General features: G+C 38.4%; 1 protein-coding gene across 4 annotated transcripts in view; it reads left to right on the forward strand.

The window, feature by feature from the left end:
- tax1bp1b (Tax1 (human T-cell leukemia virus type I) binding protein 1b) overlaps window positions 1-13,922 on the forward strand; it is a 29,015-nt gene that overhangs the window by 12,466 nt on the left and 2,627 nt on the right. For 2 of the 4 annotated variants that reach the window (XM_073871943.1, XM_073871946.1), the window contains exons 5-14: window positions 576-734; window positions 2,540-2,688; window positions 2,882-2,972; window positions 3,595-3,780; window positions 5,854-6,103; window positions 8,148-8,308; window positions 8,411-8,480; window positions 9,412-9,527; window positions 9,609-9,734; window positions 13,324-13,410. In XM_073871943.1, the coding sequence (XP_073728044.1) occupies window positions 576-734; window positions 2,540-2,688; window positions 2,882-2,972; window positions 3,595-3,780; window positions 5,854-6,103; window positions 8,148-8,308; window positions 8,411-8,480; window positions 9,412-9,527; window positions 9,609-9,734; window positions 13,324-13,410 (1,395 nt within the window). The remainder of the gene's footprint in view (window positions 1-575; window positions 735-2,539; window positions 2,689-2,881; window positions 2,973-3,594; window positions 3,781-5,853; window positions 6,104-8,147; window positions 8,309-8,410; window positions 8,481-9,411; window positions 9,528-9,608; window positions 9,735-13,323; window positions 13,411-13,922) is intronic. The other 2 variants (XM_073871945.1, XM_073871947.1) reach the window with 2 other exon arrangements.

Below are 13,922 nucleotides of genomic sequence, written 5' to 3' on the forward strand. Positions count from 1 at the left end.
TTCTTCATTATTATTATACATGAATATTCAGTAAATATTTTTTCTGTCATCTAAAGTTGTCTAGCAAAACATCCATTTATTTTTTTCTTAATATTTTTGTGTTAATTTGATTAAATTACAACATAACGCATGTTCAAACACAACCGGACACATTGCGGTAATGAGAATTTCAGCAGAAAATTAGATAAAATTTACAATTATAAATTCTTATGTTGAAATCACACATTGTGCAAGGTAGAACACAGTATTGTGTTAATTCTGATGCTTTTTAATGTTACTATATTACACATTTTAACGCTAAAATCATTAGTGCCGTGGTGTTTCAATGGTTTCGTGAGAATCACCCAGGTGGTGATCTATAAAAAAACAAACATGGTGGGAGAATGGGCTTCTGATGATGATTCATGTATGCACACTTGCAAATGATCTGTGATTTATAAAGGAAATATAAATTGTATTGTTTTTTTGCGTATGCCATTTTTTGCTTTTGTGCGTACGTAGACTTTTAGTAAGGATCCTACTCACAGTTTTATAAATGAGACCCCTGTATCGCATTTATTTTCCTTCTTTTCCAGCAAAAGATGGAGCAAATTCAGCAGGAGAGGAAGGAGCTTTTGGAGAACCTGGACCTGGTGCAGAAAGAGAGAGACGAACTGATCGAAGAGAAGGACAGTTTACAGAAAGAGTTTGAGCTGGAGCGAGAGAGCTGCGCACAGCTCAGGAAAGATGTGCAGGTGAAAGAGAAATAAAGTGCTATGAGAGAAATTTAACAATCACGGAAACTTCTATCTTTGCTTTTCAATGTCTAAAATAGATGGGTAGTATTTTATAAAATGACCCTTGACCACAAAACCAGTCATATAAGGGTCACTTCTTGGAAATTAAGATTTATACATCATCGAATAGTTGAATAAATAATCTTTCCATTGATGTATGGTTTGTTAGGACAATATTTAGCCAGGAAACAACTATTTGAAAATGTGGAATCTGAGGATGCAAAAAATCTAAATATTGAGAAAATCACCTTTTAAAGTTGCCCAAATGAAGTCCTTAGCAACACATATTACTAATGATAAATACATTGTTTGAATATTCATGGTAGGACATTTAAAAAATATCTCCATGGAACATGATCTTTCCGTAATATCCGAATGTTTTTTGGCCAAAAAGAAAATTGATAATTTTGATACATAGCCTACAGTGTTTTGTGCGTGTGTGTGGTTTTGCTATTGCTACTGGGGGGGGGGGGGGGTGATATGACCAAAATCTTACAGGAATCATTTTATATCATAGTAACGATATGTATCACAGTAGAGTTATCTTTTTCGTTTAATACGATTTTTCAGCTGTTTACTTCCTCTTAAGACCTAAATCTGTTTGATGCATATGTAAATTTAAGGCCAAAAAAGCTCACAAGCTTAATGAGCACTGGAAGCGTGGCTTGAGCACTCCTCTCACACAGAAACAGTGCACGCATTTAGCTCTGTTGTTTGGGTTTCAATGGCTTCGAATCACTTGTTTTAAAACTCCGGTGCTTAAATACATGTACAAACGTTACGTTTTCGTGATCACGCGCACAGCAACGTGACGTGGGCGCGTAACCTCGATAGAGACAATAGTTTAGTGATGGAAATTTTATTCTTTCAAGAGATTTGTTCGTTTTCAGTTCGTTTATCAAAATGATTCGTTCACTGATTCGTTCAGTAACCATTTCTTCAAAGTACATGTATTAGCCAGCAGGAGGGCTAATACAAGGTGTTACGTCTAAAGTCAACGATTGTACTGTATTACTATTTACTTGTTACAAAAAAACGATTTTACAAAATTGAAATGTGTAATACTTGTTCACCTAAAAGATTCGTTCAAAAAGAACGATTTGTTCACGAACGTAAATGGTACGTTTATCATACCAACCGGTTTATCGCCCACCGCTAATTGCTACAAATATACCTGTGCTCCTGACTTATTATATTAGTAATATCCTAACCCACATTAAGTATGTGGATTTGGCTGGGTAAATATATATCTTATATGCAATAATAGACAAATAAAATGTTACAATATAGTGCTCTCAGGCTTGTCCGCACCCCCTTATTCTTTCTTTAGGGGCCCTACAAGAACAAAATGCATAAAATATAATAACAATAATTTGCAGACATGGCTGTCATTAGCCTCATTGCCAGTTGTTGCGTTTTAAGTGTCAGTTTTCATTACATATAAATGTATCAACGCTGAGGCAGAGTTGGTTTAAAGATGAAAACAAGCACACACATTTCTGGCTGTTAATTTTATGACTGCCCTTTTATATGATGTTTTATATGCTGTTAAATAATTCTCAAAATTCTGCACATGAAGAACTGGTACTGCAGAAGAAACTTGAGTGAAATTCAGAGACCTGCTTTCCTGTTTGCAGATTTTTAGAGACCACACGCAATCCAAACTCCAAAACCAGCATTCTGCAGCTCCCATTGTCCGTGATGCCAAACATTAGCTTTGCTTTTGCTCATGTGTTTTTCTTAATCTATTTACATGTGGACAGGAGTTGCAGCTCTCTGTACAGAGCTTACAGGAGGAGAGAGAGGAGGTGAAAAGGAGAATGGAGGAAAGTACTGCCCGAGTGCTGCAGTTAGAGGAGGACCTGATTGGAGTCACCCAGAAAGGCCTGCAGAAGGAGACTGAACTAGACTGGTGTGATTTCTTATCATAATTACAATAAAGCCACAACCAAACCTTTTGGCTATAGTAATAAAACGTGCAACTGGTCTTTACACAGTTCTCGACATGTCTTTAAATTAGATTAGATAATAAGGCAGTATTATGTCTTTGCATTCTGGATATGTTCATTGTTTTTGAATAATTGATATCAGCTTTGATTTAACAGCCTAAAGGATCGAGTGAAGAAGTTAACTTTAGAGAAAGAGGCTCTTGAGTGTCAGCTGAAGAATGAGAAAGATGAAAAGGAGCTCTATAAGGTAACCATAATCATTTTTGTTTTCCAAAGAACATGAATCTATAGATATTTTACTGTGTATATATTTTATGATCTCTTTAATTTACGTACAAACAATCAAACCAATGTCAATATTTCTTTTACAAAAGGCTTCTTTTTTTGTCAGTGAATATGTTAAATACAGACCCTCTTTGAATCTACGTAACAGTTGTTTTTTCCTAATTACGTTAACTCGCACTTTGTAACTCTTCATCACTTACTCCATCACTCACTCCATCCATCTCACTCTCTATCCTTCTTTCTTGTGGCGTGCACAGGAACTGGGCGGTAACGCTCTGCCGTAGCCACGGAAACGCAGCCGTCCCACACTTCATAGCAGCTGCCTGGGGCAGAGAAAGAGAAGGGTGGGGGTGGCTGCTCTGTTACTGCTGCATTATAATTAGGTTTAGCTTGCATACTTCCTCACCAGGAAATACACCTCTTTGTAGAAATGTGTGGAGATAATTGGGGGCTCGTCCAGGATTCGGGCTTGCTTGTGCGCACTGCTGGTTTTATGTGCCATATGCTCAGGTTACTGCGCAGGAGTAATGGAAAGAGAAAGACTTAATTCGAATTAAACATGAATTTATCTGTGTTTGGTACAGATACACCTGAAGAACCGGGAGCTGGAGAACACTAAGCTTAGTACCGAGCTGCAGATGCTGAAGTCTGTGGACGTGAATAAGGAGAACACCATTGCTCAGCTGAAGGAGGAGCTCAGTAGAGTCAAAGCCTTCCTGGCAGAGAAAGACAAACAGCACCGCCAACTACTGGCCAACAGTTCTCCCTCGGTACAAACACCCCCCATTTTTATGTCCTTTTAAATGACCTTGAGAAAAAGCCTTTCGCATGAACCGCTTGAGGCATACAGTCAAATATTTGTGACAGGCGAAGCTCCCACCCACAGCGTATGTATGGTCACAAATTTGTACGCTGAGAACAAGTGGTGACATCACAAGTTTTAGTTTAACTGCTCATACACATTTTGTAAGCACATTTTGTCACAGACACTCGAAACAAGTGCATAACTACTTCTATGAACGTTTTTGCGACTAATGAGAGCATACAAATTGACCATTAGTTATTTAGAACAGTGGTTCCCAAACTTTTTCAGCGTGCGGCCCCCCTTGTGTACAGTGCATTCCTTCGTCGCCCCCCAAAGAAAATATGTGACAAAAACTGTTCTAAAACTCAAAATTTTAATAAAAAACATTAAATTATACAAAAAAGTAGTGCTTTTGGTAAGTAGCCTTATTTTTTTAGGTTTAATTACACAGAATTTATGATAAATTAATGAATTTCATAAAATGTCATAAAACTGGGGCCCCCCTGGCACCATCTCGCGGCCCCCAATTTGAAAACCACTGATCTAGAACACCACACTCTTCTGTTGTTTAGGCTACATAAGTACATATTTTTTATCCGGTTAAAATGAGATTTGTGCCCTAAATAGTGCACTTACTGCAACCAGCTATAAACATGGATCGTCAATGCTACACCAACTTGTTTTTAAAGGTGCATTATGTAACTTTGAGAAGGATCTCTTCATAGAAATCCAATATAATATACATAAATATATTATCAGTGGGGTATAAAGACTTTACATAATGAACTGTATTATTTTATTACCTTAAAATGAGATGTTTTTATCTACATACACCACGGGTCCCCTTACATGGAAGTCACATCATATTTCTACAGTAGCCCTAAATGGCAAACTGCTCTATAGATCGCGTTTCGTTCCTATGTGGTCTCCGACAACGACATGTTTGTCTTGTGGTGGCTACAATATGCATTTAAAAATCGAGGGATTCGCAATCTCACCACTAGATGCAGCAACAATTTACACACTCCAACTTTAAAGGAAAACACCACCGTTTTTCAATATTTTACTATGTTCTTACCTCAACTTAGTAGGATCCAAACAGGGATGAATTTTGAAGCCACCAAACACGTCCATGTTTTCCCTATTTAAAGACTGTTATATGTGCAGTTACATGAGTAAGTATGGTGGGACAAAATAAAACTTTTGTTTGGATTCATAGGAATGAATTGGGCTAGGCTAAATGCTAACATATTTATGACGCGCTGTACAAAGATGCACGCATTGAAAAAAGATAGGTATGTATTAATTCATCTAAGTTGGGGTAAGAACATAGTAAAATATTGAAAAACGGGTGGTGTTTTCCTTTAAAGAGGACATATCATGAAAATCTGACTTTTTCTATGTTTAAGTGCTATAGTTGGGTCCTCAGTGCATCTATCAACGTAGAAAATGTGAAAAAGATCAACCCAGTAACTTAGTTTTGGTAAACCATTCTCTGCAAGAATGTGAAAAAATAGGCCATTGAAATTTGTCTCCCCTTTTGATGTCAGGAGGGGATAATACGGCACCCCTTAATCTGCACTTTCCAACCACAGCACTGCCATTTACTGCAGAGATCAGCTCATTTGCATTTTAAAGGACACACCCAAAAACGATACATTTTTGCTCACGCCTACAAAGTGTCAATTTTAATGTGTTATAAGAAGTTATCTATATGATATTTTGAGCTTAAACTTCACATACGTACTCTGGGGACACCAAAGATTTATCTGACATCTTAAAAAAGTCTCGTGAAATGTCCCCTTTAAACACCTATACAGATGGATTTTGGCTGCCTGCAGCAACGCACTTTCATAATGTATCATGCCAGGATGTCAGTTATAAAATTCAAAACGAATGGCTGATAAGTTTAACAAACACATCGTTCTGAATGGGTTAATAATTGCTGTTGTATTTGCTTGTCTTTCATTAGCATAAATTTGGTTATGTTTACTTTATACTCTAAGTAGTGTTTGTTTATCATGTATGTGTTTGTCAGGGGGAAAGTAAGGCTCTTAAAGAACAACTGAGGCAGAAAGAGGAGCAGTTGCAGGCCACGCAACAGCAGGTGAACATGCTGTCGGCTGAGCTGCGTGACTCGTCCAACGCCCGCGACAGAGGCATGGCAGAGCTCTATCGGGTCCGTCTGGAAGTGGAGTCTTTAAAGAATGGACAAACGGAAGCACGGGCTGAGTGTAGCCGTCTGGAAAAGCAGTTGGAGGAGATGAAAAACGCAGCCCAGCAGGAAGAGTGTAAAGAGATGCTCATCTAAATGACGTACCTTGTTTATAGAATAATGGCCAGACTGGGATTACATTTACTACATTAACACCAGTCCAGTATTTCTCAGTCAAGAAAAGCCCACACTGTTCAGGAAATAAGTCTACTTAGAGCCCAGATCACACAACACAATGGTGTAAAAAATTAATGGCCCCCTTCCTGATTTTTTATGTTTTTGCATGTTTGTCACACTTTAATATTCAGATCATGAAACAAATGTATGTATTTATTAAAGATAACACAAGTAAACACTACATGCAGTTTTTAAATGAAGGTTTTAATTATGAAGGGAAACAAAATCCAAACCCACAAGGCCCTGTGTGAAAAAGTGCTTGCCTCTCTAAACCTAATAACTGGTTGGGCCACAACAACTGCAATTAAGCGTTTGTGATAACTGGCTGTTACAGTGCTGTGAAGGAATTTTGGCACACTCATCTTAGCAGAATTGTTGCAATTCAGCCACATTGGAGGGTTTTCAAGCATGAACCACCTTTTTAAGGTTATGTCACAGCATCTTAATAGGATTCAGCCATTCAGAGGTGGACTTGCTGGTGTGTTTTGGATTATTGTCCTGCTGCAGAACCCAAGTTTGCTTCAGGTCACGAACAGATGGCCAGACATGTCTTGCAGGATTTTTTGGTATGCTGCGTTACTTTTACACCAGACGTAATGGGACACACTCTCTCGTCAGTCCACAGAGTATTTTCCCAAGAGTCTTAGGGATCACAAAGATGTTTTCTGGCAAAACTTAGATGAGCTTTTATATTCCGTTTGCTCAGCAGCAGTTTTCATCTTGGATCTCTGCCATGCAGGCCATTTTTGCGGTCTCTTTCTTATGGTGGATCATGAACACTGACCTTAACTGAGGACTGCATTTTTTTGGATGTTGTTGTGGGGTCTTTTGTGACCTTTTAGACGAGTCGTCTCTGCGCTCTGAGGGGCTGTTTACACTTGGTATTAAGATGTGTTTTCATTGATCGGATCACAAGTGGACGAGAGAGACACATTACGTTTACACCTGGTATTTAAATCCGTCTCTTTTCTCCACTTTCGACCGCTTCTGTCCTGAATACTGTGAGGGGGTGGTCTGTGAGACGGTGGGCGAGTCTCTCTGCTGTCATTCAAACGCGAGCGGGAGTAATTATGAGTTCATATGGACGCTAACCAATATTATGTCGGAGTCAAGTAAACATGCTGCACAGTGTTTTTTACGTGTATATGTTAGAGCTTTCTCTGAATTTTCAGCGCAATTGATGAAATAAGATCGTGCAACTTTCACACGCTTTCAAACCGAAACTACGGAGATCAGCCGCTTTAGTTGTATCAATGAAAGGCTAAAAATAGCACTGTTCACTGTCTGTTCACGCCAGAAGTCAGAAAAGACGTAAAACTTGTGTTTAGTATCTCAGATTAGATAAATGGGCGGAGAGAAGGCGGTCGCGTGTGGCTGTTCGAACACATTCAACCACATGTGCGTTTACACTACAAAAGCAATCCGATCGAAAGGGGTTTCAACTACCTCTGAATGTGGTTGAAAGTGGTCGAAAGTGGACGCGTTCAAAACATTTTGAACACAGTTTACACCTGGCATTAACGTCATCGTCCACTTGCGATCCGATCGATGAAAACGTATGTTAATGCCAAGTGTAAACAGCCTCTTAGAGTAATTTTGGTCGACCGGCTGGCCACTCCTGGAAAGGTTCTCATTGTGTCCCAAAGCTTTAGAAATGGCTTTATAACTTTTTCCAGGGTGCGGGCACTTTTTCACACAGGGCCATGTGGATTTGGATTTTGTTTTTCCTTCATGGTGGAGGCCTTCGTTTGGAAACTGGATGTTTTGTTTACTTTAATATTAAAATTTGTTTGGTGATCTGAAACGTTGAAGTGTGACAAACATGCAAAAAATCTGGATGGGCCAACACTTTTTCACACCACTGTACAACACATAACAAAGAAATATAATAAACGTATCTCTCTTGTCAAAGCCAAGTACTGAACAATTATTTATCTCTCAGCAGTGTAAAGAGACAGAAGTGTCCGCTGTAGCAGAATTGCAGAGAGAGGTTGAAGATTTACGGCTTAGGCTGCAGATGGCCGCCGAACACTACAAAGACAAATATAAGGAATGCCAAAAGCTACAGAAACAAGTGATCAAGTTTTCTGAGCAGCAAGGAGTGAGTCAATAAGATTTTTTTAAACAGCACTTTGCAACCATATAGCTGTACCACCCAGACAAAATAGTGTTGTTGAACTCGAACCCTTGTTTTGTGTCACAGGTGAAGAGAAGTCCAGGTTCTGAATCAGCAAGTGGTCCTTTGTCTGCAAGTCCAGAGGCATCAGCACCAGGTAAAATCATATTTGCCAATACCAAAACCTTCCGTGTCGCAGATTAGACATAAAGGCTGGATTTTATACTGCAGATCTTGATTCCCAATACCAATCTGATTTTTTTGAGGGCCCACTTGCATCATCTTTTAGGGTGTTTTCAGACCTGTAGATCCATTGCTTTGTTCCGAAACCAGGGTTAAATGGCTACCATGTTGCAATTACATCTTGGTTAAACTCTTTTGTGCTCGGGTCGAGACCACCTCGTTCAAGCTGTCTTGGAGCAGTTGTTTTGGTGTGGATCTGGGCACGATTGCTGTGTTAGGCACATATGCCTAAACGTACAGAACAAAGGGAGAAACTGCACCAGGTTCCGAAATAAAGGCTCAGGTCTGAAAACACCCTTAAAAGCGACTTGTTTCCGATCTATGCAAACAAATTAAATACAAGATTACACAGCTTTATTTCTGTAACCAGGCAGGAAACTTTAGCATTACCCTATTAAGGGGAGCCTTCATCATCTATTGCGATGCTAAGACGAGTCATGTGATCGCTGATGGTGTCCACCTGAGTTTATGTCATTTGCCAGCGTCGCTTTTCAATATCATACATCTTGACATTTAGCAATAGCCAACAACACATTTCATGGGTCACAATTTTTTATGCCAAAAATCCTTAGGATATTAAGTAAAGATCATGTTCCATAAAGATATTTCGTAAATTTCCTACCGTGAATATATAAAAAATGTATTTATCTATGCACCTTTCCTGCTTACACATTCACGTGTAATATCTGATCCGTGTCACGTGAGAGGAAAAATCGCAATTGAGTCACTTCAAACATTCAGTGTGAAAGCAGCCAAAGTTGCATGCTATATTACTTGGATGTCATTTTGGGCTTTTATTTGGCTATTGTATAGTCACACGTCTCTGTTACCTGGATTTCAAACAGGAAGCCCAGGTACATCCGATGCAGTGCTCGATGCCATCATCCAGGGCAGACTGAAAAGCGCCAGCAAGGAGCCAGACAAAAACGACAAATACAGGAAATGCAAACAGATGCTTAATGTAAGGGGCATTTTTTCTGGTTCTCTGACATACCGGGTCACGCCGACTTGAAATATTAAAGGTTAGCATACTTCCCTGCAGGAGGAGAGAGAGCGCTGCAGCATGATAACCGACGAGCTCTCGAAGATGGAGGTAAAGCTGAAGGAGCAGACTAAAGCGAACGAGAGCCTTCGAATGCAGCTGGCTTCTGAGGAGGATCGCTACAAGGTCAGTGCCACCAAGTAGTTTGGAGTATTGCCGCAGTTGAATCAGTTAAAGGGAGATATAATTTTTCCATGTTTAATTGCTATAATTGGGTTCCCAGTGCTTCTATCAACCTAGTAATTGTGATAAAGATCAAGCCAGTATCTTAGTTTTGGTAAACAATTCCCTGCAAGCATTTGAAAAAAGGTAATTGAAATTTGGCTCCCCTTGTGATGTCAAAAGGGGATCTTATTATAAAAACACCACCCCTGCACTATCCAACCACAGCCTGCCGATTATTGCAGAGAGAAAAAGTGAGAATAAAATTTAAAAAGCACAATTGAGTTTCAATTTTTGCTTGAACTTACAAAGTGGCAATTTTGACATGTTGTAATAAATTATCTGTGGGGTATTTTGAAGCTAAAACTTCACATACGTACTCTGGGGACACCAAAGATTTAGTTCGCATCTTAAAAAAAGTCTCATGGTATGACCCCTTTAACTATAATTAATGATGATAGTGTCTTATTTCTATACTTGGAATATCTTTTGTATTTGCCAGGCAATATTGTCTGTAAGGACATTCACTTGCCATAACATTACAAACCCACAGAGAACATTAAAGCCAGCAGTTTGAAAGTCAGTGTTGTGTGAGCGAAAAAGTAAACCCAGTTGACGAGCAAAAACAGAAACAGCACTCTTCAGTCAAGCAGATTTCTGTCACGTCTAAAATGGCATTGTTTGTTTGGATTATAGCCAACTTTAAAGTCAATATAAAATTATAATATTATCATTATAGTAACGCACGTTCCTCGTGTTAATGTGCACATCTACACATTGCGCAATAACATGTTTATCAGCATAATGTTTTATCAACGTGTAATAACTTGCTCGGCCTCTGAAACTTTTCCTTTTCAATTGACCAATCTGTCTTATTTTCCCCAACTGACTCTCTGTCTTGTTTGTAACACCCCATTTTCACAATCCAGTCAGTACCAGTTGAACAAAAGTCAAGTCCCAGCCAAAAAACTTCATTTGGAAATGCAGAATAAGGAATTAGAAGTCTGTATGTGATCGTGTCTCTGATTATGAAATCCAGGCTGAAGTCTCATAATCAAATAATGAGATTTGGAGCATCAAAGTTTGATTTTGATCATTGGCATGACCTTACTCAGTCAATATTAAAAATATCAAGGTTATATTTTCACACAATGATTTTTATATTTCATAAGATGATTTTATGTAGAAAAAAGTAAATCATCCAAAAATGACTTTAGCTGGGGTTTCCATATCAAACCACTGTTTAAGATTAAGATCTGGCCCTCTACAAAGACGAGCTACATATATGTTTTATGTTTTATTCTGTTGTGGGTTTTCGTAATTCGTACCAAACGACTCTGATCGGTACAGATGAGGAAATGCGATGACAGATAAGCAATTCCTTAGATGTTCAGATAACATCGATCTTAGTACCGTTTTCCATCCGCACTGTTTACGACTGCTCTGACTCAAGCCTGGTATCATTGCATTAACCCAAATACACAGACAGCGCTGCTTTACGAGCGTGTCACTAAGGAGACTGACTTTTACTGCTGTTTACATGAGGCATAGAGATGGTGGAGGAAGGACAGTTAGGAGTTCTGGGATCAAGACAAGATAATGCATTGCTGGCTGACTCCCTTCCCAGCAGGAGACAGCGCGAGAGACTCAGATCTGTAGGGTCATGTGCAGATCAGTGCTAGTTTTCAGGCTAAAGTTCAGTGTTCGTGTACCACTCGCATGGAGTCATGCTGAGCGGGATGTAAATAAGGAGGCTGTAGAGCATTTGCTCTCGATTTGTAGAACATTGCGTCAGCAACGCACAAGACTGTGAGTTTTCAATCGCAAGAAATATATATATATTTATACCACGGGTCTGTTGAATGCTGTATTCTGATTGGCTGAGGAATGTTCCATGGGTATGCATTAATTTCTGATAACCGCACAACTTACTTGTCAAACTTCTTAAAAATAGGCACCAGAGCAATGTTTGTGGTAACCGTGGTATAAGAGGAATAATTGGCTCCGGTCCTTTGAATTATTTGAAAATAATGCACACCCGCGGTGTAACGACACTCCGCTTCGCGTCGTGCCGCATTGCACCTTGGGTGTGCGTTGTTTTCTTGTAATTCAATGGCCCGTCATCAATTATTCCTTACGTTATTCCTTACAAATGGCATAGCTTGAATGCACCGTAAGTAGCTTTGGATGCATAAATGTAAACATGTACATGCATAAATAGGAGATTTTTACTTCCAACAAATAATTTATTTAAATCACTTGATGTAACGATTAATTTCAAAACAACATTTATAGGCTTTTGCAAGGCGTCATTTGTTACATGGCACTCTGGGATATTTTATCGTCAGTAGTCACTCACAGCATTTAGCAGCCAATTATTTTTAGCATATTTTAGCTTTATATAATTTTTATCACTCCATTATTTCTTTTTTTAGCTTATCACATAATACAATAGTTTCGATTCAGATCTATATTTTATGTGTGATATTATTGTTTTTTATTTGGTAGCCATAGGTTAACCATTTATTATTAAAGGGATAATGTATATGAAGGGGCTTCTTTCATGATAACAACCGGCTGCCTGTACATTATCCCGCTTATTACACGGCTATTTATCTCATAAATAAGGTAAGGCACATTTAACTCATTCCCCGCGAGACATTTTTGGAAAAGTTGCCCACCAACATTTTTATCGATTTTTACAAGTTTCAAAAAATGCTTTCCAGGAAAATTTTCTTCTAGAAATATATAAACATACAAATATATCAAATGAAAAAACAGACGCTCTGTTTTCAAACAATAAACAAACAAATAAAACGGGGAAAAAATTGTTCCTCCTATCTATATTTTTTTCTCTGCTTATAAACTCTTAAATATGGGGTTTTTTTAGCAAAAAGTTGAAATGATTGCATTTTTGTGAAGGAATTTTGTTAGAGATCAGATTCAAAACGATTATCAAAACATACACAGAGTTTAAAATTAGTAAATAATTGTTTTGCTTCAGTTTCTTTATAAATTGGGAAAATTGCCATATTGCAGATTAACATAAAAATTATTCAGGAACACGTTTTTTAAGCAAATGTTTTGTCTTTATTGACAAGATAACTCTTCAATGGCGAGGAAAGAGTTAAATATCGATTTAAAATATTTTATTTGCTTATTTTTAACAAATCCGCAAACTCGTTTACTTTCGGTTTTTAGATAAGAAAAGACGTTCAAATCTCAAGAATTGTAAATATAATATCATATATGTTATTAAAAGACACATTTATATTTCATTTTTGTTTAATATTAAACTGCACCTTTTAAAATGATTTTCAGCATCTGGGTTTTCATGTGTTATTAGTTTTGAGCGTTTATCTGGGAATAACAAACCTGCAAATGTCACGACTTTCCAATCAGAATAAAGCATTCCAACGAGCCGTATAATAATGCAAAACGATTGTTTTGGACGGTGATACAAGACCAAACTTGGTTTGCGTTTATTTTGACAACCGTACTTAATTTGACGTTTTAGCAGATGAATCTAAATATTTTCCTGTTGTCATTCCAGAGCCAGGTAGCGGAGAAGGGCCGGGAACTCAAGGAGCTGAAGGACAGTCTTGTTGCGTTGACCAAAGAAAAAGAGAAACTGGAGGGGGTGCGTGCTTTCATTTTATCTTTACCGATCTAAAACTGCATTTGGTTTCGTTGCTTGTCTTTTATTTTCAAAATCTGGTTCGGGTTTAACTTATCTCTTTAATTGAGCCAACAGTGCAAGTGAGTCCTTATTTTCCATTCAATTACCCTGGACCACAGAGAGGGATGCATAGTCGAGGTGCAACACAAAACTCGCCGCTCAAACTGCAAAATGACCCAATTTGAGGTTGAGACTAAATGAAATTGGCGCCTGTCGAAGACTTCAATAAAAGACAGAGCTCTGAGTGCCTTTGAACAGGCAGAGGAGTTTTAATGAAGGGCCCTAATTAAACTGTTTTTGTGTGAGGGTGGCAAGTTACTGCACGTCGCTGCCACTAAGTGATGTATTGTCTGGACTCAAAGATGGAGGAACAAAAGGATGGAAAAATCAGACCCAATTTAGTGATTGTCGATACATCACGGCTTGCCTTAATAAGCTTTGGTTGTTAGCAACTGGTTTCAACCAGGCCTGTT

Source organism: Misgurnus anguillicaudatus, chromosome 10 (genome assembly GCF_027580225.2).
Source record: "Misgurnus anguillicaudatus chromosome 10, ASM2758022v2, whole genome shotgun sequence".
Lineage (NCBI taxonomy): Eukaryota > Metazoa > Chordata > Actinopteri > Cypriniformes > Cobitidae > Misgurnus > Misgurnus anguillicaudatus.